The sequence below is a fragment of the Leucoraja erinacea genome, chromosome 17, assembly GCF_028641065.1.
Source record: "Leucoraja erinacea ecotype New England chromosome 17, Leri_hhj_1, whole genome shotgun sequence".
In the NCBI taxonomy this organism is placed as follows: domain Eukaryota; kingdom Metazoa; phylum Chordata; class Chondrichthyes; order Rajiformes; family Rajidae; genus Leucoraja; species Leucoraja erinaceus.
In genome coordinates, this window is record NC_073393.1 from 24,961,078 (window position 1) to 24,987,977 (window position 26,900).

The 26,900-nt window shown below is 48.3% G+C and overlaps 2 protein-coding genes across 4 annotated transcripts in view; both read left to right on the forward strand.

Annotated features, from left to right (window-relative positions):
• The window catches only part of hprt1l (hypoxanthine phosphoribosyltransferase 1, like), a 29,162-nt gene extending 15,139 nt beyond the window's left edge, over positions 1 to 14,023 (forward strand). For 2 of the 3 annotated variants that reach the window (XM_055648835.1, XM_055648833.1), the window contains 6 exons: positions 3,496 to 3,558; positions 4,622 to 4,639; positions 5,795 to 5,877; positions 7,442 to 7,488; positions 9,435 to 9,511; positions 10,650 to 14,023. In XM_055648835.1, the coding sequence (XP_055504810.1) occupies positions 3,496 to 3,558; positions 4,622 to 4,639; positions 5,795 to 5,877; positions 7,442 to 7,488; positions 9,435 to 9,511; positions 10,650 to 10,697 (336 nt within the window). In that variant the 3' untranslated portion in view covers positions 10,698 to 14,023. The remainder of the gene's footprint in view (positions 1 to 3,495; positions 3,559 to 4,621; positions 4,640 to 5,794; positions 5,878 to 7,441; positions 7,489 to 9,434; positions 9,512 to 10,649) is intronic. The other variant, XM_055648836.1, reaches the window with a different exon arrangement.
• A 5,312-nt stretch (positions 14,024 to 19,335) lies between these two features.
• bola3 (bolA family member 3) lies at positions 19,336 to 25,888 on the forward strand. The gene is made up of 4 exons (XM_055648838.1): positions 19,336 to 19,489; positions 20,229 to 20,355; positions 21,438 to 21,526; positions 22,686 to 25,888. The coding sequence occupies exons 1-4, from the start codon at positions 19,454 to 19,456 to the stop codon at positions 22,746 to 22,748; spliced, it is 315 nt and encodes a 104-aa protein (XP_055504813.1). The 5' UTR covers positions 19,336 to 19,453; the 3' UTR covers positions 22,749 to 25,888.
• Positions 25,889 to 26,900: the final 1,012 nt, after the last annotated feature.

Sequence of the window (26,900 nt, forward strand, 5' to 3'; positions counted from 1 at the left end):
TAAATGCCACCGTCGTATCTGCCTCCACCAACCCCCCCTGGCAGTGGGTTCCAGGCACCTACCATTTGCTGTGCAAAAACAAAAACTTGCCCAGCACATCTCTTTTACATGTTGTCCCTCTGACCTTTAAGGTATCCTCTAGTCTTTGATATTTCCACACTGGGGGAGAAAGGTTCTGACTACCCTACTTGTGGCTGGACCAATATTTCGGCCAAGTGGCTATTCTTGACGTGTGTCAAAAAATGTTGGTAAGCTGCTAGACTGTGGGGGAAGGTCGCACCAACTCAACTAGATATAAATACTGCAGGATGGGACGAGAGAGAGCCCGAGCTGTAGGGAGAGATTGGGCAGGTTAACACTTTATTCCTTAAAGCGCATGAGGCTGAGCGGTGATCGTGCAAAGGTGTATAAAATCTTGGGGAATAGATAGGACAAAATGTACAAAATCTTTTACCCAGTGAAGAGGAATCAAGAACCCAAGGGCATAGGTTTAAGATGAGAGGGGAATAATTTAATAGGCATCTGAGGGACAACTTTTTCACACAGAATGTGGTGGCTATATGGAACGAGCTGCCAGAGGAGGTGGTTGAGGTAGGCACTATCACTATCTCTATATTGCTAAAAGTCTGTTCTTGACCGGTTTTGGCGATCTGTGCTGCGATTTCCGAGAGAACGCCGCCACCTACGGCCGTCATTTTTGGCCACCTTGCTCAGAGCCCCCCTCCGCCGCATGTGTGCCAAGGATTTTTCCAGTCGATGAAAAATGACAGAGATGTTAATGATTTTACAAAATTCCCCATTCTCTCTGCTGCCCCTCCTGGCGGCAGGGGGGATGGACTATAAAACCAGGAAGTGGTGTGCCTCAATTAGTCTGCAAGCTGGAGGAAGGCAGAGGGTCACGTTTCTCTGAGCTGTGAATAACACTGAACACATTTCTCCACATAACTGTGAGCAAGTACCCTTAATGTGTTTTGAAAATGAAAATATGGTTAAAGTAAAAAAGCACTGCCTGTAAATGGTTGCTTGAGGGGTTTTTCTTTTCCTTCTTCCCCCCCCCTTCCTCTCCCCCCCCCCTTTCCTCTCTCCCCCCCCTTTCCTCTCCCCCCCCTTTCCTCTCCCCCCCTTTCCTCTCCCCCCCTTTCCTCTCCCCCCCTTTCCTCTCCCCCCCTTTCCTCTCCCCCCCTTTCCTCTCCCCCCCCTTTCCTCTCCCCCCCTTTCCTCTCTCCCCCCCTTTCCTCTCCCCCCCTTTCCTCTCCCCCCCCTTTCCTCTCCCCCCCTTTCCTCTCCCCCCCTTTCCTCCTCTCCCCCCCTTTCCTCTCCCCCCCTTTCCTCTCCCCCCCTTTCCTCTCCCCCCCTTTCCTCCTCTCCCCCCCTTTCCTCTCCCCCCCTTTCCTCTCCCCCCCCCCCCCCTCCTCTCCCCCCCTTTCCTCTCCCCCCCTTTCCTCTCCCCCCCCTTCCTCTCCCCCCCTTTCCCTCTCCCCCCTTTCCTCTCCCCCCCTTTCTCTCCCCCCCCTTTCCTCCCCCCCTTTCTCCCCCCCTTTCCTCTCCCCCCTTTCCTCTCCCCCCCCTTTCCTCTCCCCCCCTTTCCTCTCCCCCCCTTTCCTCTCCCCCCCTTTCCTCTCCCCCCCCTTTCCTCTCCCCCCCTTTCCTCTCCCCCCCTTTCCTCTCCCCCCCCTCCCCCTCTCCCCCCCTTTCCCTCTCCCCCCCCCCCTCTCTCCTCCCCCCCTCTCCTCTCCCCCCTCTCCCTCTCCCCCCCTCCCCCCCCCCCCCCTCTCCACTCTCCCCCCCTCTCTCCCCCCCCCCCCCCTTTCTCCTCTCTCCCTCTCTCCTCTCCCCCCTCTCTCCTCTCCCCCCCTCTCTCTCCTCTCCCCCCTCTCTCCTCCTCCCCCCCTCTCTCCTCTCCCCCCTCTCTCCTCCCTCCCCCCTCTCTCCCTCTCCCCCCCCTCCTCCTCTCCCCCCTCTCTCCTCTCCCCCCTCTCTCCTCTCCCCCCTCTCTCCTCTCCCCCCTCTCTCCTCTCCCCCCTCTCTCCTCCCCCCCTCTCTCCTCTCCCCCCCTCTCTCCTCTCCCCCCCCTCTCTCTCCTCTCCCTCCTCTCCTCTCCTCTCCCCCTCTCTCTTTCTCCCCTCTTTTTTTTTCTCCCACTCCTCCCCTCCATCCCCTCCCCCACAATCCCTCCCCTCTACACACATGCCTACCCCCTTCCCTCCACCCTCCCTGCTCCCCATCTCTCCCTCCCCCTCACCTCTCCCCCTCCCCTCACCTCTCCCCCTCCCCCTCACCTCTCCCCCCCCCCCCCTCACCTCTCCCCCTCCCCCCCCCTCCCCCTCTCCCTCCCTCCCCCCTCCCCCTCCCTCTCCCCTCTCCCCCTCCCCCCTCCCCCTCACCTCTCCCCCTCCCCCCTCCCCCTCACCTCTCCCCCTCCCCTCACCTCTCCCCCCTCTCTCTCTGTGTTTTTCCTGCTGCCCTCACTCCCTACTCTCTACTACTCCCCCCCCCCCCCCCCTCTATATGTGACTGCAAGTTGGGGGCTATGCGACAGTAGATCTCCCCTCTCTCCTCTCCCCCTCTCTCCTCTCCCTCCTCTCTTATCTCCCTCCTCTCTCCTCTCCCTCCTCTCTCCTCTCCCTCCTCTCTCCTCTCCCCCCTCTCTCTTTCTCCCCCTCTTTTTCTCCCACTCCTCCCCTCCATCCCCTCCCCCACCGTCCCTCCCCTAAACCCCCCTCCCCTCCACACACCCCTACCCCCTTCCCTCCACCCTCCCTGCTCCCCCATCTCTCCCCCTCCCCTCACCTCTCCCCCCTCCCCTCACCTCTCCCCCCCCCCCCCTCACCTCTCCCCCCTCCCCTCACCTCTCCCCCCCCTCCCCTCACCTCTCCCCCTCCCTCACCTCTCCCCCCCCCCTCACCTCTCCCCCTCCCCCTCACCTCTCCCACCCCCCTCTCCCCCTCACCTCTCCCCCTCCCCTCACCTCCCTCCCCCCTCTCTCTCCCTCACTCTCACCCTCCCTCTTCTCATCCTCGCCGCCCCCGTCTCCCTCTTGCCCCTCTCTCTGTCTTTCTGCCCTCACTCTCTACTCCCCCCCCCCCCCCCTCTATATGTGACTGCAAGTTGGGGGCTATGCGACAGTAGATAGGGTGGTTATGGGGTAAAAGGAGCAAATTTATAATATTAATATAATGACAAGGGGGTAATTAGCGTGAGTGCGGGGGGGGGGGGTTAGTTAGTGTGCGTGACGCTGCATGCCGCCTCCCCCCCCCCCCCCCCACAACCGCACATTTGGGGAACAGACCCAACAGGTCTGCACTTTGTCTAGTATAAAAATACATTTCGACAGGTATGTGGATTGGGAAGGTTTAAATAGATTAGGGCCAAATGCAGGTAGGTGTGACTAGTGTAAATGGGGCATTTTGGTTGGCGTGGGCAAGTTGGGACAAAGGGCCTGTTTCCGTTCTGTATGATTCTATGATTGTCACTGTTTTGTTGTCTATTGTACAGAATGATCAAACTGCAGAAGTGAAAGTTATTGGTGGAGATGACCTGTCTACATTGGCTGGAAAGGTTGGTACAATGCTCCCATAACTGCAGCAATGGTGTCATCAAAGCATCCAGTATTGTCTGTGTGTACCAGTTAAAACTAGGAGGGTTTGGACAGACCTAATACAACATGACGGTAAAACCAGTTTTGTTGATCACTTTACTCCAACAAGATAACATTCGGTTTAATAATTAAATGGCAGCTTCACTGCCTCATGGTGCCATGCACAAGGGTTTAGTCCTGACCTCATGTTCTCCCTCTAATTGCACAGTTTTTTTTCTTCATGCTCTAGTTTCCTGCCACATCCCAAAGATTTATGGATTGGGAGATTAATTGGCCATTGCCTCAGCTAAGGCTGCACAAAATTTCTTTCCCCTGAAATTTTTTGAAGACATTCCATTCAAATGAATTGTTGCAATTATTTATTCCAAATCTGCATTTCTTCCTGAATCATGTATAGACATTAATTCATGCGATCTTCAGATCTGTCTCTTTCAGATGAGGTTCTCTCACTTCATCCCTTTATAGGACAGCTTTTACGAACTACTACCTTTCCATTGAATGGTTAATGGTCCACCTATCTCTCTTCATTACACAAGTCACCAAACTGAATCCCTCTATGGCTGGATAGTAGCTCAAGACCACTCTCTAGTTTTGATAGGATAGTTCCATTGCCTGATAACAGCTGGGAAGAATCTGGAGGTGTGCGTTTTTACACAACTGTACCTTTTGCCTGATGGGAGAGGAGAGAAGAGGGAATGCCTGAGGTGAGACTCGTCCTTGATTAACAAAAACAAAGACCCAAAGCCTGCATCCAGCTCACATTGTTTTGTATACAGATTGTGCAAGCTGATAATGTTATATTTAAGTAAGTAAGTACGTTTATTGGCCAAGTATTCACATACAAGGAATTTGCCTTGGTGCTCCGCCCACAAGTAACAACATGGCATACAGTGACAGTTACGAGTGACTCAGAAAATGCTAAACATTAATAATAATAAAACATCATTGCAAAGTGAATGAAATAAAATCACTTTTATTTCTCCCCCCCTCCCCCCCTCTTCCATCTGCCAACACATGACACAGAACATCTTGATCGTTGAAGTAAGTCACGTATTTTAATTTTCCCTGTGTACTTTGCTGTTCTTTGTCATTTGGATTGCTTTATACTAACCCTGGTTTCATTGGAAGGATTAGTTTAGTTTTAGTTTAGTTTATTATTGTCACCTGTGCCGATCTCCAGTGAAAAGTTTTTTACTGCATGCAGTTCAGTAAAGTATTGCCATACATAAGCACAATCACCTTAAATACAAAGAGTTTAGAAATAGTCCACTGAGACGGCATGCAAGGGTCGCCAGGTTTTGACGCCATTTTGAAAATCCAGTCCGGTCCACACGCTCGGTATTCTGGAACGGCACCCGATCCAGGCGAGACCCAAGCTTGTCCAAAGATCATCTCCTCACCTGGCCACCTTCAGCCTTTGTCACCTCGCAACTCCAGCAGCCCACCTCACCCTTGGCCTCTTACTGGCCCTTTCCCTTGTGTCCGCTCTCAAATGCTCCCTCTGGTCCTCGGGAGACGATTAATTATACGGCTTGTACAATTCATCAATCGTAGGTTATTTAACTCGGGACCAAATTTACGGAACTTTATCCCTTCCTGTCCGTGCAAGTTATCTCAAATTCAAAAGGGTCTGACTCTTCCCACCGCTCACAGCTTATGGATCAAATCATCAATTCTAAATGTCCCTCATGTTCAGTCATTTACAGTTAGTTTATACAAAGTAACTTCACCTTTGTCTCTGCCTCCTGAATAAGGTCATAAGGAATAGGAGTAGAATTAGGCCATTCGGCCAATCAAGTCTACTCTGCCATTCAATCATGGGTGATCTATCTTTCCCTCCTAACCCCATTCTCCTGCCTTCTCTCCATAACCTCTGACACCTGTACTAATCAAGAATCCGAGCTTTACAAAACCCATCAAGGGGCTTTAAACCCTGTGGCAGGTGTGAGGGAGGACCAGGATCGGACTAGGGAGGAGCGCTGGGACCAGGCTGGGGGGAGCACCGCAGCCAGACTAGGGAGAGGGCCAAGGGTAAAGGTGAAGTTGAGACAATGGTGATGGATGTACATTACCAATAGCTGTAGACGTCTGGAATGATACCCCACATGCCTTCACCATTGTGTTATTACCTCTAGCTTGCGAACAAACCTCTAATGTGGGAATAAACCTATGCCATGTGTTGTTTTCCCCCTCCAGGACATTGTAGAAACTGGGAGAACGATGAAGAAGCTTCTTAAACTTCTGGAGGGCCACAAGCCCCAAATGGTCAAAGTGGCAAGGTAGGAGTGCAGTCGTACACTTGTACCAGCATCACCTGGCTCGGGTGAAGATGGAGAAATTAAGAAGCAGGAGGAAGCTATGTGGCTTGTTGACCCTGCATCACTCTTCAATAAGGCATAGAGACATAGAGCATGGAAACAGGCCTGTTGGCCCAACTTGCCCATGCTAACCAAGATGCCCCATCTAAACTAGTCCCACCTGCCCACCTTTGACCTATATACAATCCTAAACCTTTTCTATCCATGTACCTGTCCAAATGGCTTTTTAATGTTATGATAGTAGATTTTATTTAATTTGCTCTTTTAATTCCCATTGACTATTTTGGGTCTTGCAGTACACTCCCAACATAGTGATCATCCCCTTTTTATTTCTGAACTCCACCCATGTAGCCTCACAGGACGGTCCATCAATAATGTTATCTTGGACTACATGACATTCTCCTTAATCAATAAAGCAACACTCCTTCCTCACCCCCACGTCTATCTCTGCTGTAGCACCCATATCCTGGAACTTAAGCTGCCAGTCCTTTCCCTCTCTTTGCCGAAGTAAATGGCTGATATGATGTTGCCTCACCCCACAGGTCTGTCTGTTTCCATCATGTCTTGTTCTCTGAGAGATCGGTGGCACTGCAGCTAGTGGTGCTGTCTCACACTGAACCAAAGTCCCAGGTTCGATGACACCTCTACAATTTGAAAGTACCTTGTACATCTGTTTCCCGGTTCTAACAATGGCCCATTGACCTGAAATGTTAACTCTGCTTCCCCTTCCACAGATACTGCCTGACCTACTGAGTAATTCCAGCATTTTTCTGTGTTTATTTGACCCCTGAAAGGCCTCAGTGTCATTTTTACACCTTGCTAACCATTCCTCCTGACTCTCCTTAAGAGTGAAAATAGTTTCTTCTCATCTCGTCCACTTTTTTCCAGATATGTGCCATGGTCTCTTGCGATAATCCCTGCCTCAACTACCTCCTCTGGCAGCTCTTTCCTTACACCTACCTCCCTTTGCGTGAAAAAGGTTCCCCTCAGATTCCTATCAAATCTTTCCCCCTTCACCTTAAACCTATGCCCTCTGGTTCCCGATTCCTTCACTCTGGGCAAGAGACTCTGTGCGTCTACCCGATTTATTCCTCTCATGATTTTATGTTCCTCTATAAAATCACCCCTCATCCTCCTACACTCCAGAGAACAAAGAGTCCCAGCCTGCTCAACATCTCTCAAGAGCCCAGAACTCGAGCCATGGCCTCATCCTTGTAAATCTTCTCTTCAACCGTAACAATATCTTTCCTCTAATATTGTGCCCAGAACTGAACACAATACTCTAAATGTGGCGTCACCAAAACCTTGCTTAACTACAACATGACTTCCCAACTTCTATACTCGCGTTCATCAATTTCTTGGGTCTGAATGGTAAACGTCACTTATTCCTTTTCTCCAGAGATGCTGCCTGACAAGCTGAGTTACTCCAGCATTTTGGCTCTCTCATCAATTTTATAACTTTGCTTATTGAGTATATGCACAACATTTCTGGAGTTAAACGGCTTTCTGTTTAATCTCTCTACAGCTTATTGTTGAAACGGACACCTCGGAGCTCAGGATACAGACCTGACTGTAAGTGCGGCTGTGCTTTTATTTGGTTAATACACCACAAACGGTGTGGCACCCATTCACCTTCTGCTTGTTTTAGATTAACTTGTTTGATGTCATTAGTTACACCCAGTGGATGGGTGGGTGGGAGTCAGGGGTAGCCTGTCTAACCTAGAGAAAATAAATTGAGATTTAGGGAACACTCCTCTCAAAACCCCTTTGATCTCTTACTTTTTTCATTTCTAAAAGGATGCCATTTGGTCCATTGAGTCTCAGCATTTCTGTTCTCTGCTATAGGTCCAGACCAATTTTCTGGCACCCTTGGTTCTGGAGTGTTTCTGGATTATCTCCCCCTCCACCCCCCGCACCGCATATCCCGCCAAAAATGTAGCGCCTAGGCGGGGTGAAGCGGCTGATCTCTACCTTATTGGGACTTCCGTACCAATCGGGGGTCGAATTTGCACCCTGCGGCTGAGGCCCTGGAACTCTGGCCCAGCCGGAGGCAGCATATCCATTCCCGTAGCTGACGTCCGCCCCAACTTTGTGGGCTGTTATGTCGGCCCTCCTAAGGCCGTGACCTCTGTTGATCCAGCAAAATGGATAAACCAAGGGTACGGGAAAATCGGTGGTGGACCTGTACAATAAGTAGAGCAAAGGGAAAGATAGAGTGCAGAATATAGTTCATACTGGTACCCACTCCAAAGATTACGGGTAATGTCCCAAAGCTAATCGACCGACCAGCCAGCATGCCTTTGAAATGTGGGAGGAAACTTGAGCATCTAGGAAATATATTAATAATTTTAGGATTAAAATTGGAGACCATAATACACATGTGTTTCATAGTGAGGAGTTCAGTTTTAACCTGTGGATTAAACAGTTCTCAGATCCTCATCAAACCTCATCCTTTATCTTAAACCTATACATCCAGCAATTATAGTTTCGAGAAAAGGCATGGAAACAGGCTCTTCGGCCCACAGATTCCACACTGACCATCGATTACCTGTTCACACTAGTTCTATGTTACCCAACTTTCTCGATCATTTCCTACACAAGGGACAGTTTAAAGAGCCCAATTAACCTACAAACCTGAACGTATTTGGGATGTGGGTGGAAACCTATGCGGTCACAGGGAGAACATGCAGATTCCACTCAGATAGCATCCAAAGTCAGGATCGAACCCAGGTCCCTGAGGCAGTGGCTCTACCAGCTGAGCTACTGTGCGCCAATAGCAGAGCCTCCTTTTTCAGATATCTCTGGGGAATTATAGGGCACGGCTGAGATTTTTGGAAGTTTACCTATTTCTGAGCTCTTTTCGCATAATCCTGCAAAGATCACACAAATTACATCTTAATCCCATCTTGATTGGTTACTCAGTGAGCATTTTCTAGATCTTGACTGCCACTTGCGATATTGAAGAGATGAGTTTTAACCTGTGTGGATTTCAATCCTGACCTCAGTGTTGTCTACCTGGAGTTTGCATGTTCTCCCTGCGCCTGTGTGGGTTTGCTCCCATTTTCTCCCACATCCTAAAGATGTGTGGTTTTGTGTTAATTGACCCTCTTTAAATTGCCCCTGGTATGTAGGGAATGGATGAGAAAGTGGGATAACAGAACCTGCGTGAATGGGAGATCGATGGTCAACGTAGACACGGTGGGCCAAAGGGCCTGTTTTCATGCTGTATCTTTAAACAAAACAACTTTAATTGCTTGGAAAACATTTTTTGTGTTGCCTTTATCCTATTTTGCAATGATCTTAAGTCTACATCCTCTGTCTCTGCTCCTTTCTGCAAGTGTAAACTGGTTCTAGTTGTTCATTCGGCTCCACCCATTGAATGCTCTGGTGGGAAGATGGTGGAGTAAATATTTATCAGGGTGCATGCAATGAACTGCGAATAGATTTGAACTAAGTCATCTTTGGCGATGAAAAATGCATCAGTGAATCAACTTGTGTTAATTTTTCTTTCTTTGTAGTTGTAGGATTTGAAATTCCAGATAGGTTTGTGGTGGGATATGCCCTTGATTACAATGAACATTTCCGGGATTTGAACGTAAGTATCCAGTGCTACAAAGTAGGGTCCCGACTCAAAACGTCACCTTTTCCCTTTATGCCAGAGATGCTGCCTGACCCGCTGAGTTACTCCAGCATTTTGTATCTATCTTTGGTATAAACCAGCATCTGCAGTTCCTTTTTATTACTACTAATTTTCTGTCAGCTGTCAGATCTTCATTGAAGAACTCGGTGTCGCAACTGTTGGAGCTGCAACCTCACAGCGCCAGAGACCGGGATTCGATCCTTACCTCGGGCGCAGTCTGTGTGGAGTTTGCAATTCTATGCACCGTGAGTTTCCTCTGGGTGCTCTGGTCACAGGCAGAACGTGCAAACTCCACACACATTCTACAGGATTGAATCTGCATCTCTGGTGCTGTGAGGCATCAGCTCTACCAGCTGCACAACTCAGTCGCTCTGTTGATTTCTGCACTGTTGATTTCTGCACTGTTGAATTCATAAGTTACTAGACCAAGTGCAGACTGCTCCCCCAACGCAGCCGTTCCCTACCCGTAGCCCCCACGGGAGACGTGCGTGTTTTTAAATGGTGTCTTTGAGGCGAGAGGGGGGCGCCAGCAGCTGTTATGGTCACTGGCCAGCAGGAGGCGACAAAATGAGTGAGTGCGGGGGGGGGGGGGGGGGGGGGGGGGGGGAAGGATTTTTATTAAAAATGTGTACATAAACACAACAAAATTTAATCAGGAGTGGATACTTGGAATGAAACCCACCTAAACCTAAATAAATTCCACCATCTGCTTTCTAAAGGGACGTCCTTTTATTCTGAGGCTAGAGCCACTGGTCCTAGACTTTCCCAGGAAACATCCTCGTGGAAACATCCTCTTCACATTCACTCTATTCTGGCATTTCACTATTCAGTAGATTTCAATGAGGTCGCCCCCTTATTCTTCTAAACTCCAGCGTGTACAGGCTCAGTGCCATCAAACATTCATCATATGATAACCCAATCATTCCTGGTATCTAATTTACAGTAATTGTTTAGTTTAGAGGTACAGCAAGGAAAGAGGCCCTTGATCACCAACTTGTAGGTTTCCAGTTGACATTTTAAAGTTAACTTTAGCTTGTTGAACAAAGAAAAACATGCCACTGTCATTGAACTTTCTTCTCATCTTTTTACACAGCACATTTGTGTGATCAGTGATAAAGGCCGACAGAAGTACAAAGTCTGAAGAAAGGATGGATTCCCTCGCAATAACGGGAAGATTCTGGTGGAGAATCGATCACTGTAGAATCCTCAATGTCCTCACCCTCCCAATCAATTTATTTATCGGCAATGAATGTGGGCAAAATGTTCCATCTGAAGATGTACATAGCTGCAAATAATTCAGATTATTTCACTATTTTTGTATTGTGTCTGAGGGAAATGGCTTAAAGTTTTATATTTCAAACATCCTGTAAAAAAAACTTTTCTTTGGCCCTTCTGGAAGTGGTGAGAAAGAGCAAGAAATATTTTTGTATTTAAAATGTTGCCTGTGCGTGGGGAACGATGGCCCGAGGTTACTGGAGGCAAGTGGCGGTGGATGTTGCTGTCTTACAGCATCAGGACCCGGGTTCAATCCTGACTACGGGCACTGTCTGTATGGGGTTTATATTTTCTCCCTGTGACCACGTGGGTTTTCCCCAGGTGCTCTTGTTTCCTCCCACACGCCAAGGTTTCTTACAGGTTTGTAGGTTAATTTGGGTTCGGTAAAAGTTGTCCCTAGTGTGTAGGATAGTGCTAGTGTACGGGGTTTGCTGGTCGGCGTGGGCCGGAAGGCCTGTTTCCATGTTGTATCGCTAAACAAAACTAAACAGTCTGAAGAAGGGTCTCAACCCAAAATGTCATCCATTCCTTTTTTTCCAGAGATGCTGCCTGTCCCGCTGTGTTACTCCAGCATTTTGTGTCTACCTGAAACTAAACTAATCTCATCCCCAGAACCAAAACTGTATCTCCAACCAGTTTGGATCCTTGATTGTCTATTCCCATGTATGTCCAATCCATCATCAACTTTTCCAACATGAAGACTCCTTTCAACATAGAACCCAGGAAAATGAGGACAGAAATTGGCCAACAGGGACCTCAAGCCTGCCCAGCCATTTAATGTGATCATGGCCGGTCTATGCTGGCCTCAACATCTGTGCCAGATCCCCGTAACCCTCAATTCCAAACCTTTGTCCATCGTCACCTTAAATATATCTAATGAACTGCTTCAACCATTCTTAGGAGCAGAGTTCCAGAGATTCACTGCCTGTCGTGAGAAGAAATTTAGAATATTGTAACCTGGTGCCAAGGCGACAATCTTTCTCTCAATGTCAGCAAGACAAAGGAGATTGTGATTGACCTGAGGAAGCAAAGCAGTACACGTACCCCAGTTTCCATTGACGGCGCAAAGTGGAGATGGTTGAAAGTTTCAAGTTCTTGGGAGTAAATATCACCAGCAATTTGATCTGGACTAGCCATATCGAAGCAATGGCCATGAAAGCACACCAATGCCTCTATTTCCATAGAAAGGTTACGAAGTTCAGCATTTCCCCAACATTGGCCATTGCAAATTGTCCCTGGTGGGTAGCAGAGTGGTAGGTTCTGGGAGGAGTTGATGAATATCTAGGGGGAATAAAAAATGGGTTGATGTAGGGTTAGTGGTTAATGGTCAACATAGACTCAATGGGCCGAAGGGCCTGCTTCTCTGCTGCGAAACTCCAGACTAAATATGCCAAATAAAGCATTGCTTCTGTTTTGGTGTCACGACCAATGTGCAAATTTCAAGCATGATGTAGGTGTTCTAGCTGATCTTACTGAAAGCAACATCAATGCAAAGAATGATGCTTAACCAAAGAATCAAGGTTCCTCGACTGGGCAAGGTGCAGAGAAGATTTACAAGGAATGGTAAGAGAACAGAACCTCCTAAAAAATGTGAATGTGTAATTTTCACAGGAAGTCACTGATATCAGACAGACTTTGCATAAGTCTGTAGAGATACAGCGTGGAAACAGGCTTTTTGGCCCACCGAGTCCATGTTGACCAGCGATCACCTCGTACACTTGCACTGTCCTACGCACTAGAGAAAATTTACAATTTTACTGAACCCAATTAATCTACAAACCTGCAGGTCTTTGGAATATGGGAGGAAACCGGAACACCCGGAGAAAACCCACATGGTCACAATGACAACGTACAATCTCCGTACAGACAGCACCGGTAGTCAGGATCAAACTTGGGTCTGATGCTGTAGACAGCAACTCTACCGCTGTGCCGCCGTGTGCAGTCGTATTTAACTGAAACCTAAACTCTATTTGCATATTTTTGAGGATGCACATCACATCCAGAAACACATACTGAATCCTAGTTGAAAAGTTGCCGTGGTGACGTGGCGGATGAGACGTGAGGGACTTATCTGATCTTGATCCTTTGTCCCCATGAAAGGTGAAACATTGCTGTTTGTGGGATCTTGCTGTGTGTGAATCGGCTGCTGGGATTTGCCCATTGATGATAGGGCATTCACAGCACTTCAACCATGAAGTGCTTCAGGAAATACCAGAGGGTGATGGCACAGTGGTGCAGTTGATAGAGCTGCTGCTCCATAGCGCCAAAGACCGGGTTTGATCTTGACCTCGGGTGCTGTAGGTGTGGAGTTTGCATGTTCTCCCCGTGACTGCATGTGTTTCCTCCGGGTGCTCCAGTTTCCTCCCATATCCCAACGTTCTGTGGGTTTGTAGGTTAATTAACTCCCTGGTGTCTAGGGAGTGGATGAGAAAGATGGAAAACATAAAACAAGTGTGAATGGGTGTTTGATGGGTGGTGTGGACTCAGTGGGCCGAATGGCCTGTTTCACTAAACTAAACTAAAAGACAGGAGCATCATGAATCCAATTGTACCAAACAAATGTTATGAATCATTACACAACTGTAAATCCCCTCCAACCCAGGAAACGCTTGTATGCCAAATGCTGGAGTAATTCTGTGGGTCAGGCATTGTCCCTGGTTAATGTGGATAGGTGACGTTTCAGGTCGACACCCTCAAAGTGTTACTTAGCCATGTTCTCCAGAGATGGTGCCTAACTCGATGAATTACTCCAGCACTTTGTGTGTGTGTGTCTTTGGTATAAACCAGTATTCACAGTTCCTTGGTATAAACAATTGTACATTGTTCTATTCCCTTTGCTAATGTTGCTTTGTTACTTTGGCTGCCTTTTAGAAATATTTGTAGAGGGTGTAATATTCATCAGCATGTTCTATATCACTGCATGTATTTAAACTGCTCAAATGCTTTCACGCGCAGACCAACTTTTTAATGAGACATAGCAAGCTATGATTCTGTTTCCATTGAATATTGCACACTGAGCATTCAAATTAGGAATGCACCAAAGTAATGCCATTATGTACCTCCGTAGTACATTTTTGATCATGTATGCTATTTCGATGTCGGCATAGAATTGTGAACTAATAATGTATTATTTTTATTAAAGTATGTTAATGAACAGAAATGAATGCATCTGCAATAAAACCATACAACAGAACAAAAGTGACGACTGGTTGCTCGTGTGTTATCCGGTCAGATGGGAGTGTCTACACTTAGTGCATTTATTAATGAAACCTTTGACCTACTCGGTCATTCTGATGGTACAAGGTATTGTTGTCAAATTTATTGTCGCAAGGAAAATGATGATAGGCACAAAATGCTGGAGTAACTCAATGGGACAGGGAGTAACTCAATGGGACAGGGAGTAACTCAATGGGACAGGCATCACCTCTGGAGAGGTGGAATGGGTGACATTTTGGGTTGAGACTGAAAATGTGGCAGAGGTACAATGAAAATTTTGCTTACAGTAACATCATCGACTCGGTTAACACTAAAATATGAATTATACATACCCAACAAGATAATGGAAGGAAAGACTGCAAAAAAACCCCCAAAATATTAGTGCCAAATATAACCAGAAAATAAATGGTGTCAGAGATGGTCTGCGGTGTTGTAATGCCAAGGCAATGTTTGTGTTGTGCAGCACTGTTAAGAACCTGAGGGTCCTAGGTGAATAGCTCTTCCTGAACTAAATGCTTTTGTACCTCCACCCTGATGACAGCAGTCAAAAGAGTGTAAGGTAGTAGATCAATGGTACTTTATTGTCATGTTGAATCATTGACCCTTGAACCATTGGCTTGTAACATTGTCTCTAAAACCATTGGCTCTTGAACCGCTGACACTTGAACCATTCACTCTTGTACCAGTTGACTCCTGCATCATTGAACCATTCAGTCGTGTACCATTGAACCATTCACTCTACAAACTGTTGACATTGCATCTTTTATTACTGTCTCAATGGAGCTGTGTTAATGAATTAGATGGTGTAGTGTGAGTAAATTTTGATCATCGGATTCTGAAGAAGGGTCTCGACCCGAAAGGTCACTCATTCCATCTATCCGGATATGCTGCCTGAGTTACTCCAGCTTTGTGTCTATCTTGTGTAAACCTTTGCTGTGTATCCCATTCCTGACCTCCCCTCCTCGTTCCTTTCTCTAAACCCCCTCCCCTGACCAAAGATTATAGAGGAGCTCCTCTATAAGGTTACACAGAAAAGCTGGAGAAACTCAGCGGGTGCAGCAGCATCTATGGAGCGAAGGAAATAGGCAACGTTTCGGGCTGAAACCCTTCTTCAGACTGATCAGGGGGGGGGGTGGGTGGGGACAAGAAAGGGAAAAGGAGGAGTAGCCGGAAGGCTGGAGGGTGGGAGGAGACAGCAGGGGAGCTGAGGAAGGGAGGAGACTGCAAGGACTAACAGAATTGGGAGAAGTCGATGTTCATGCCCCCGGGGTGCAGACTCCCCAAACGGAATATGAGGTGCTGTTCCTCCAATTTCCGGTGCTGCTCGCTGTGGCCATGGAGGAGACCCAGGACAGAGAGGTCGGAGGCGGAGTGGGAGGGGGAGTTGAAGTGCTGAGCCACCGGGAGGTCAGCTTGGTTATTGCGGACCGAGCGGAGGTGTTCGGCGAAACGATCGCCCAACCTCCGCTTGGTCTCACCGATATAGATCTGCTGACATCTAGAGCAGCGGACGCAATAGATGAGGTTGGAAGAGATGCAGGTAAACCTCTGTCGCACCTGGAACGATTGCTTGGGTCCTTGAACGGAGTCGAGGGGGGAGGTAAAGGGACAAGTGTTGCATCTCTTGCGGGTGCAAGGGAAAGTGCCCGGGGAGGGGGTGGACCGAGAGGGAAGGGAAGAATTGACAAGGGAGTTATGGAGGGAGCGGTCTTTGCGGAAGGCAGATATGGGGGGAGATGGGAAGATGTGGCGAGTAGTGGGGTCACGTTGGAGGTGGCGAAACTGACGGAGGATTATTTTTTGTATGTGACGGCTGGTGGGGTGAAAGGTGAGGACTAGGGGGACTCGGCCCTTGTTGCGAGTGCGGGGATGGGGAGAGAGAGCAGTGTTGCGGGGTATGGAAGAGACCCTGGTGCGAGCCTCATTTATGGTGGAGGAGGGGAACCCCCGTTCCCTGAATAGTGAGGACATTTCAGATGTCCTGGTGTGGAACGCCTCATCCGTGGAGCAGATGCGGCGTAGACGGAGGAATTGGGAGTAGGGGATGGAGTCCTTACAGGAAGCAGGGTGGGAAGAAGTGTAGTCCAGATAGCCATGGGAGTCAGTGGGTTTATAGTGTATGTCGGTTAGAAGTCTATCACCTGCAATGGAGATAGTGAGGTCAAGGAATGGTAGGGAAGTGTCGGAAATGGTCCAGGTGTATTTCAGTGCCGGGTGGAAATTAGTGGTGAAGTGGATGAAGTCAGTCAGTTGTGTGCGGGTGCAGGAGGTGGCACCAAAGCAGTCGTCGATGTAGCGGAGGTAGAGGTTGGGGATGGGGCCCTGGTATGTATTGAACAAGGATTGCTCGACGTAACCTACAAATAGGCAGGCATAGCTGGGGCCCATGCGTGTGCCCATAGCTACGCCTTGTATTTGGAGGAAGTGGGAGGAGTCGAACGCGAAGTTATTGAGGGTGAGGACCAGCTCCGCTAGGCGGAGGAGAGTGTCAGTGGCTGGGTATGGGTTGCTTCTCTGGTCGAGGAAGAACCGGAGGGCTGTGAGACCATCGTGGTGGGGGATGGAGGTGTATAGTGATTGGACGTCCATGGTGAAGATGAGGGGGTGAGGGCCTAGAGAATTGAATGCGCGGAGACGACGGAGAGTGTCTGAGGTGTCTTGGACATAGGTAGGGAGGGATTTAACCAAGGGTGATAGGATGGAGTCAAGGTATTTGGAAATGAGTTCGGTGGGGCACGAACAGGCGGAGACAATGGGTCTCCCGGGACAATCAGGTTTGTGGATTTTAGGGAGAAGGTAAAATCGGGCTGTGCGGGGCTGGGGAACGATGAGGTTGGAGGCTCGGTCGGGCAGGGCATTGGAGTGGATGAAGTTGGTGATGGTGCTGGAGATGGTGGCCTGGTGCTCGTCAGTGGGGTCATGGTCCAGGGGTAAGTAGGAGGAGGTGTCCGATAGTTGGCGCGTGGCCTCAGCTTTGTAGAGATCGGCGCGCCAGACTACCACGGCACCTCCCTTGTCAGCGGGTTTGATAACCAAATCTGGGTTGTTGCGGAGTGAGTCGATGGCAGAGCGTTCCTGGGGTGAGAGATTGGAGTGAGACAGGGGAGTGGAGAAGTTGAGGCGGTTGATGTCGTGACGGCAGTTATTGATAAAAAGTTCTAAAGCCTGAAATTGGCCACGAGGGGGGTTCCACGAGGAGGGGGTGCGTTGGAGACGGGAAAATGGGTCATCAGTGGGGGGCGAGGACTCCTTCCCATGGAAGAAAGCTGTGAGGCGGAGGCGACGGTAGAAGCGCTCCGAGTCGTGGTGGGCGCGGAATTCATTGAGGTGGGGACGGAGGGGGACAAAGGTAAGACCTCTGTTGAGGACGGACCGTTCGGTGTTGGAGAGGGGGAGGTCGGGGGGGATGGTGAACACTCGACAGGGATGGGGGTTGGGGCCGGAGGAAGGCAGGTGGGGACGAGAGGCGATGTGTGGTGGGGGGGGGTGGTGGGTGGTCAGGGGGTGGGGGGGTGAGAGGGCTGTGGTGTGGGTGGGGAAGAGCAGGGGTCACACAGTTAGAGGGGGTGGGGAACCCCCCTCGTGGCCAATTTCCGGCTTTAGAACTTTTTATCAATAACTGCCGTCGCGACATCAACCGCCTCAACTTCTCCACTCCTCCATCCCCCACCACGATGGTCTCACAGCCCTCCGGTTCTTCCTCGACCAGAGAAGCAACCCATACCCAGCCACTGACACTCTCCTCCGCCTAGCGGAGCTGGTCCTCACCCTCAATAACTTCGCGTTCGACTCCTCCCACTTCCTCCAAATACAAGGCGTAGCTATGGGCACACGCATGGGCCCCAGCTATGCCTGCCTATTTGTAGGTTACGTCGAGCAATCCTTGTTCAATACATACCAGGGCCCCATCCCCAACCTCTACCTCCGCTACATCGAATACTGCTTTGGTGCCACCTCCTGCACCCGCACACAACTGACTGACTTCATCCACTTCACCACTAATTTCCACCCGGCACTGAAATACACCTGGACCATTTCCGACACTTCCCTACCATTCCTTGACCTCACTATCTCCATTGCAGGTGATAGACTTCTAACCGACATACACTATAAACCCACTGACTCCCATGGCTATCTGGATTACACTTCTTCCCACCCTGCTTCCTGTAAGGACTCCATCCCCTACTCCCAATTCCTCCGTCTACGCCGCATCTGCTCCACGGATGAGGCGTTCCACACCAGGACATCTGAAATGTCCTCACTATTCAGGGAACGGGGGTTCCCCTCCTCCACCATAAATGAGGCTCGCACCAGGGTCTCTTCCATACCCCGCAACACTGCTCTCTCTCCCCATCCCCGCACTCGCAACAAGGGCCGAGTCCCCCTAGTCCTCACCTTTCACCCCACCAGCCGTCACATACAAAAAATAATCCTCCGTCAGTTTCGCCACCTCCAACGTGACCCCACTACTCGCCACATCTTCCCATCTCCCCCCATATCTGCCTTCCGCAAAGACCGCTCCCTCCATAACTCCCTTGTCAATTCTTCCCTTCCCTCTCGGTCCACCCCCTCCCCGGGCACTTTCCCTTGCACCCGCAAGAGATGCAACACTTGTCCCTTTACCTCCCCCCTCGACTCCGTTCAAGGACCCAAGCAATCGTTCCAGGTGCGACAGAGGTTTACCTGCATCTCTTCCAACCTCATCTATTGCGTCCGCTGCTCTAGATGTCAGCAGATCTATATCGGTGAGACCAAGCGGAGGTTGGGCGATCGTTTCGCCGAACACCTCCGCTCGGTCTGCAATAACCAAGCTGACCTCCCGGTGGCTCAGCACTTCAACTCCCCCTCCCACTCCGCCTCCGACCTCTCTGTCCTGGGTCTCCTCCATGGCCACAGCGAGCAGCACCGGAAATTGGAGGAACAGCACCTCATATTCCGTTTGGGGAGTCTGCACCCCGGGGGCATGAACATCGACTTCTCCCAATTCTGTTAGTCCTTGCTGTCTCCTCCCCTTCCTCAGCCCCCCTGCTGTCTCCTCCCATCCCCCAGCCTTCTGGCTACTCCTCCTTTTCCCTTTCTTGTCCCCACCCACCCCCACCCCTGATCAGTCTGAAGAAGGGTTTCAGCCCGAAACGTTGCCTATTTCCTTCGCTCCATAGATGCTGCTGCACCCGCTGAGTTTCTCCAGCTTTTCTGTGTAACCTTCGATTCTCCAGCATCTGCAGTTCCCTCTTAAGCTCCTCTATAATCTTTGCCCCTGACACTCTCCCTGCACCGCTCTCCGTCACCGCCGGGGGGCGCAGGCCGCGCTCTCTGACATCTGAAAGCCGCGCCGCAGTGCGTTGACGTCGACTCTGCGCCGCCACCGCAACGTCTGGTCCTGACTGACCCCGAGCAGCGGCGACAATGGAGGCGCGGATACAGCAGCTGGGCCGGTGTATGGTGAGAGGCTGGGGGAGGGGGGGGGAGAGGGAGAGGGGAGGGGGGGGGGGGGGGGGGGGGGAGAGAGGAGAGGGAGGGGGGGGGGAGGGGGGGGGGGGAGGAAGGGGGGGGGGAGGGGGGGGAGGGGGGAGGGAGGGGGGGGGAGGGGGAGAGGGAGGGGGGAGGGTGAGCGGAAGAGATGGGGAGAGAGGGGGGGGGAGCGAGGGGAGGAAGGGGAGAGGAAGAGGGGAGAGATTGTGGAGCAAAAGGGGGTGAGAGAGGGGGAGTGCGGAGAGACGGGTAGATAGAGGACGACAGAGAGGAGAGGAGGGGGAGAGAGAGAGGAGGAGGAGGGGAGAAGGGGGGAGGAGAGAGGAGGGGAGGGAGGAGAGGAGGGGGGAGAGGAAGAGAGAAGGGAGAGGAAGGGGAGGGGGTGAGAAGGGGAGGAAGGATAAGTGGGGGAGAGGGAAGAGCGAGGGAAGGAAGGGTACAGAAGGAAAGGGAGAGGAGGAGGAGGAGGAAGGGAAAGAAGATGAAGAGGGACAGAAGGGGAGAAAAGGGAAAGGAGAGGAAGGGAGGATGAGGAGGGGAGGAGAGGTGAGGGATGGACGGATAGGGTGTGTGCATGGGAGGAGGAGAGGTGGTTAGAAGGGTATTTACCAACTCATCTATCATGAATATCTTTGCCTGTTCCAATATTAACTGTACACAGAAATGTGAAACTGATCTGATAATTAACTGACTGCATTTCTCCTCACAGACCCTTGTACTCACCGCTACGATGAGAAGGAACTTTTCGACACTACCCAACGGCGAGGTCCGTATTGCAAATATTTTGAAGAAGACATTTCCACAAGCTTCAGTGGTCAAGGTTGTGGATATTTCAGGCAAGTATTGAAAATAAAAGACACTAAGTGCTGGAGTAACTAATAGGTCAGGCAGCATCTCTGGAGAACATGAATAGGTCCGTGTGCTTGGTCCCATGGAGCGGCGCCTCCTCCAAGCAAGCCTCAGGCTGTTACAGGCCTTCCAGCTGTTGGCTTCACCTGGATCAGGGGTGGGGAATCTTTTCATGTTGGAATGCCGTATTAAGTTAGCTGTAATCTAATAAAGCTGCATCCAAGAAACTTCAATTACATATACTTCAAAATGTACATTATTTTGTAAAAGTCTACCTACTATGTACTCACTTCAAGAACATGAAACTAGTTTGTTAATTCTAAAGTTAACTAACCTTTTAATGACTTTGTTGTGACTGCTTTCTGGAGTCTAGAGTTGCATTAGAACTAAATCATGATCATAACAGGTATTAAAATAGCCCTCATGACTTACTAATGTTTTAATTGTGGCTGTCAGCCGGGGAGGATTATTTAGTTGAATCTTCTTTTACTCTTTGGTATTTTAAATACGTTCATTTTAAGATTAAAATAAAAATAATAAAAGACGAACAAAAACATATGAATAAAAATAAAAGGATTTGTTCTACAAAATTTGGATTAATTCAAAAGACCGCACTTAATGGTCTAGCAGGCCGCATGCGGCCTTAATGCTGCAGGTTCCCCACCCCTGACCTGGATCATTCTGCGAACCTTTGGCAAAGCAAAGCTCAGTACATGTGACAATAATAAACCTAAACCTTTTCAAACGTTGGAGAATTTTGGAAGATCTCACCGCATCTTTTTTGCCACTGGGTTGTAGGACATCAGGGTGATTTTTCATTAAAGACACAAAGAACTGCAGTTGCTGGTTTAACAAAGACTGATATGGATAGGTGTCGGAAGACGAGTCCTAGCCTGAAATGTTGCCTTTCCATGTCTTCCAGAAATGCTGCCTGAGTTACTTCAACACTTTGTGTTTCTTTAATTCCACAAGATTGATGTACATTTTCTCATGATTACACTGAGATTGGATAAACACATACTGAAGGTCTTTCACTCCCCCTCTTTCCCCATCATTTTCCCCCACACAGGAGGTTGTGGAGCCATGTATGAAGTTCATGTTGAATCAGTGGAATTTAAAGGAAAACGAGTTGTGCAACAGCACCAGATGATCAACCAGGTACTGGGTATCCATGGGATGTGGGAGGAAACCCACGCAGTCACAGGGGGAACATGCAAACTCCACACAGACAGAACCTGAGGTCGGGATTAAAGCCGGGTGTCTGATGCGGTGAGGCATGCAGCTCTACCAGCTACGCCACTGTGCTGTCCTATCACAGCTAGCATGCCTTTATGATGCAGAAACAAGATAACAGTAAACTGTTTATTAGGAAAGTGACAAGCGCAGATACAGGATAACGGGTAAAAAGGTAAAGTTGAATAAAGTCCAATTAAAAATAATTTGAATGTCACTACTGTAATGAATCTGCTCCACCCTGGTGTACTAAACCATAGCAATTGACAACACAAGGACTGCAGATGTTGGAATCTTGAGCAAAACGCAAAGGTGCTGGAGGAACTTAGCATGTCAGGCAGCGTCAGTGGAGGGAATGGACAGGTGACATTTTTGGGTCGGGATCCTTCAGGCCATTCAGAACTGTAATAATTAGTTGGCTCTGATGTTTGGCTCCATAGCTTGTTCATTCATACTATCTTTCAAATGAAACGTAGAGCCTGTCAGCTCCATCTGGTCCTGCAAACCCCACTGCTTTCTTGAGGTGGGCTATTACTAGTGTTTCTCCTTCAGTTTCTCACCGACTGTCTGGTCATGATCACTGTGTAGGGTGCAGAGCAGCTGACACAGGTAGACTAACATAATGAAACAAGGAACTTCAGATGCAGAAACAAGATGCTGGTTTGCACAATAGGACACAAAGTAACAGCGGGTCAGACAGCATCTCTGGATTGGTGACTTTTCGGGTCAGGGCCCTCCTTCAGTGTGAAGAGATGCAGCCTGACCCGCAAAGCTACTCCAGCATTTTGTGTCTTTCTAAGGAACTTAATGTGCTGGTTTACAAACGATGACACACAATGTTGGAGTAACTCAGTGTAACTGCTGACCCACAGAGTTAGTCCAGCATTTTGCATCTTTCTAAGAAACCTCAGATGCTAGTTTACAGAAAAGACACAAACAGTGCTGGAGTAATTCAGCATCACTACCTGACCCACTGAGATACTCCCACAAGGACACTTGTCTCTTTTGTTTTTAAAGACTAATGTATTTGTCTTTCTGCTGAGGAGAGTGCTACAGCTTGCAGTTTCTTCGTTCTTTATTCCAGGCGCTGAAAGATGAAATCCAAGCTATGCACGGACTGAGGATATTTACCGCTGTTCCTAAGTAGCGCGACGGAGTGGAGAGGCGTTGGCAGAATGGAGCAGAAAGTGGACCAAACCGAATCGAGACTGCAGCCAGTGCGTGAATTGTACGGGTCTGAACAGGGAGGAGATCTTGTTGTGTGCTGGGAACATCTACCCAGACACATTAATTACTCTGTTGTACTCGAGACTGATTGTCCAGTAGCACCTCAGGGTATTAATAATGAACTGTACCACATCTACTGTATAAGTGAAAAAGAAAACCCGTTAAAAAGAGAGTATATTCCAAACACCATGTCACTTCTCTGGGTAGCAGACCAGGAGCGATATTCTTTGCACTGCATACAGTAGAATACAAATGGTGATGCTTGGAGCTGCTGGCAATGTGCAGCAGGCAATTCAGCTGCTGAACAGGGAGAACACAGGGTAATGTTTGCAGCAACAAGAGTTATCGGTCAGTCTAAAATTTACTGGCTGGATGGGTGGGGCACTATCTTGCAAAGGCACCAGTGAGGAACACTGACTGTATCTCAGAGACAAGATTAACAGGGTTACGATTGCATGGATCAGACAGATGAACAGGAGCCAGCCACATTCTTGGCTTATGCTCTGTATCCACAACAGGAACTGCCTGTTCAAACTAACCTCAAACCTGAGCCTGTTTATTTTCTCTTTCCAGAACTGCTCATTTCTAATCTGCTGATTTCTACTGTGTTTTACTGCCAACTAATGATAAATATGATTTCATTTAAAGCTTGGATAGGCATTAGAAACATAGAAAATAGGTTCAGGAGGAGGCCACCACCATTCATTGTGATCATGGCTGATCATCCACAATCAGTAACCCGTGCCTACCCTCCTAATATCCCTTGATTCCACAAGCCCCTAGAGCTCTAACTAACTCTCCTTTAAATTAATCCAGTGACTTGGCCACTACTGCCTTCTGTGGCAGAGAATTCCACAAATTCACAACTCTCTGGGTGAAAATGTTTTTTCTCATCTCAGTTTTAAATGGCCTCCCTTTTATTCTTAGACTGGCCCCTGGTTCTGGACTTCCCCAACATTGGGAATATTTTTCCTGCATCTAGGTTGTCCAGTCCTTTTATCATTTCATATGTTTCTAAATCCTTCTGAATTCCAGTCCAGTCTTTCCAATCGTTCCTCATATGACAGTCCTGCCATCCTGGGGATAAACCATGTGAACATACGTTGCACTGCCTCAATAGCAAGGATGTCCTTCCTCAAATTAGGAGACCAAAACTGTGCACAATACTCCAGATGTGGTCTCACCAGGGCCCCGTGCAGAAGGACTTCTTTACTCCTATACCCAAATCCTCTTGTTATGAAAGCCAATTAGCTTTCTTCATTGCCAGCAGTACCTACATGTTTACTTTCAGAGTCTGGTGTACAAGGACACCCAGGTCTCGCTGCACTTCCCTTTTTCCTAATCTGATAATAATCTGCCTACCTGATCTTCCCGCCAAAGTGGATAACCATACAACCTCCTAGCATCCTCTTCGCAGTTCCACCGCCACCCAGCTTTGTGTCATCTGCAAATTTGCTAGTGTTACTTCAAATTCCATTATCTAAATCATTCATGCATATTGTAAATAGTGCGGCCCCAGCACTGAGCCTTGCGGTACTCCACTCGCCACTGTCTGCCATTCTGACAGGGACCTATTTATTCCAACTATTTGTTTCTTGTCTGCCAACCAATTCTCTATCCATGTCAACACCCTATCCCCAATACCATGTGCTCTAATTTTGCCCACTAATCCCTGTGGGACCTTTTCAAAGGCTTTCTGGAAGTCCAGATACACTACATCCACTGGCCCTCCTTCATCCATTTTACTTGTCACAACCTCAAATAATTCCAGAAGATTAGTCTTTCTTCTTCATAAATCCATGCTGACTTGGACCAATCCTTTGTTCTGGTTAAGTTGCACTGACTGAACAGGTTAAGAAACGGGCACTTGATCTGCCTGTTTACTCAGACGAGAGGAGTGAATGTGGTTTGTTTCTTTTGTCTATTGGTGGGTTTGGGAAAAGCAATTGAGTGCTGGAGCGCACAAAAATAATGTGATGGTATTTGAACAGTTTAGATATTCAATATTACAAAAGGCTGCATCAGTATTTTGTTTAAAAACTTATCATGAGGGCTGCACAATGACGCAGCTGGTAGAACTGCTGCCTCATAGTGGTGCAACTGGTAAAGCTGCTGCCTCACAGCGCTAGAAACCCGTGTTTGATTCTGACCTCGGGTGCTATGTGGAGCTTGAACGATTTCCCTGTGACCTCGTTCGTTTCCTCCCGCATCCTAAAACCGTGCAGGTTTGTCAGTTGGTTGGTCTTTGTAAAATAGTGTAGGAGATGGATGCAAAAGTGGGATAACAGAACTGGTATGAACGGGTAATTGATGCACTCGGTGGACCATAGAGCCTGTTTCTATGGTGTATCTTTAAACTGAACCAAACTAAATTTGTTTTCCTTGGTCATCATTATTGGTAGGCTTGTGTGGGGGTTATCTTTTATCAGGAGACTTGAGGATGAGGCTGTTATTGAGTCGCTCTTTTAACTGTGGCCATGTCACTCATCTTGGGGCATTAAACGCTCTCAGAGATTACCACCTCTCTCCCCTCTATTGTATAAACTCTTGTGAAGAGATGGCGCTTCTCTTATTTAAAAATAATTTTCCTCTATGAACAGAATAACACACACTCAGCCCCAAAAGCACATACATCGTGTATGTCTGACACTACTCAAGCCCAATTCAATGACTAACATTATATTCTTCTTCCATTTTAAGGAGCTTTTAGTACAGGTGAGTTACGGGCAGACATGGGTCAGTCGTTCAGCCCCATAGAGTCACTGGGGTGGATGTTATCTTGAATGTACAATCTTGCGGACTTTTTGAGAATTGAATGCTGTATGTTATCAGTGATCACAGGCTGCTAAAGTTGAAGGAGAGAGAGGGGAAAAGAGTGTTGGAGCGCACAAATATAACATGATGGTCTTTGAATTCTTTAGATATTCAATACTACAGAAGGCTGCATCTGTATTTCATTTAAACAGTTAACATTCCTTAACTTTTTAAATGCCATTTCCAGTGTTGAACTGTATAGAGCTTTTTTAAGGAGAGAAATAATTAAAATGTGCGTTGCCCTCAGAGTTAAAGTGTTTTGATCGTAAAGTTAATTTAGTTTTATCGTATTGAAATATGGGAAAACTATTTTTAATGCATCCTCCCATATCAGTGAAATTGACAATGTTAAACTGTTTCAAGGAACTGCAGGTGCTAAAATCTCGAGTAAAATACCAGATGCTGGAGTAACTCAATGGGTCAGGCAGCATCTCTGGAGGTCATGGATAGGTGACGTTTCGAGTCCCAATGCAGTGATGCTGCTTGACCCGCTCATTTACTCCACCACTTTGTGCCCTTTTGTGTATTAACCAGCATCTGCAGTTCTTTGTTTCAACATTTTGACTGCGTCATCTACCTTTGCCACTCTTCAACCTCTGATCCCAGTGTAACAACATGGCTGGAACTGTATTTTGCACGTCCCTTTTTGTTTATTTCCTGGCGTGATTGCCAAGCACACCCTGGATTAAATCAGGCATGGATTAATAATCAGTGTCCCACAGTGAGACTGAATTAAAAGACAATGACATTTAGTGCAGTATCAGAATGCAACCTCCAGAGGATGCTGTTGCCAAAGAAGTTAATCAGAAGTTTTACTTTCATTGGTGGAAGGATGGATACTGCAAGTGGAAGGGTGGCTAGCAGACAGATCTTAAATAAAGAACCAAGAATAGTCTAGTTTCTTTAGACGTTAGAGATATAATGTGGAAACAGGCCCTTTGGCCCACTGATTCTGTGCTGACCAGCGATCACCCCATACACTAGCACTATCCTACACATTAGGGACAATTTACAATTTTACCAAAACCAATTAACCTACAAACCTGCACGTCTTTAGTTTGTGGGAGGAAGCCGGAGCACCCGGAGAAAACCCACAGGGTCATAGGGTGAACATACAAACATCCATACAGACAGCACCCATAGTCAGGATTAAAACCGGGTATCTGGCATTGTAAAGTAGCAATTCGATCGCTGCGCCACTGTGCTGCCCAACGTAGAACAGTACAACACAGGAACAGGCCCTTTGACTCACTACTGA

Bases quoted from the DNA above. Each gene is read 5' to 3' on its own strand.
- bola3 (XM_055648838.1), top strand. From the start codon at position 19,454: ATGGAGGCGCGGATACAGCAGCTGGGCCGGTGTATG. The intron at 19,490-20,228 runs GTGAGAGGCTGG...TTCTCCTCACAG, and splicing joins AGCAGCTGGGCCGGTGTATG to ACCCTTGTACTCACCGCTAC. The intron at 20,356-21,437 runs GCAAGTATTGAA...TCCCCCACACAG, and splicing joins CAAGGTTGTGGATATTTCAG to GAGGTTGTGGAGCCATGTAT.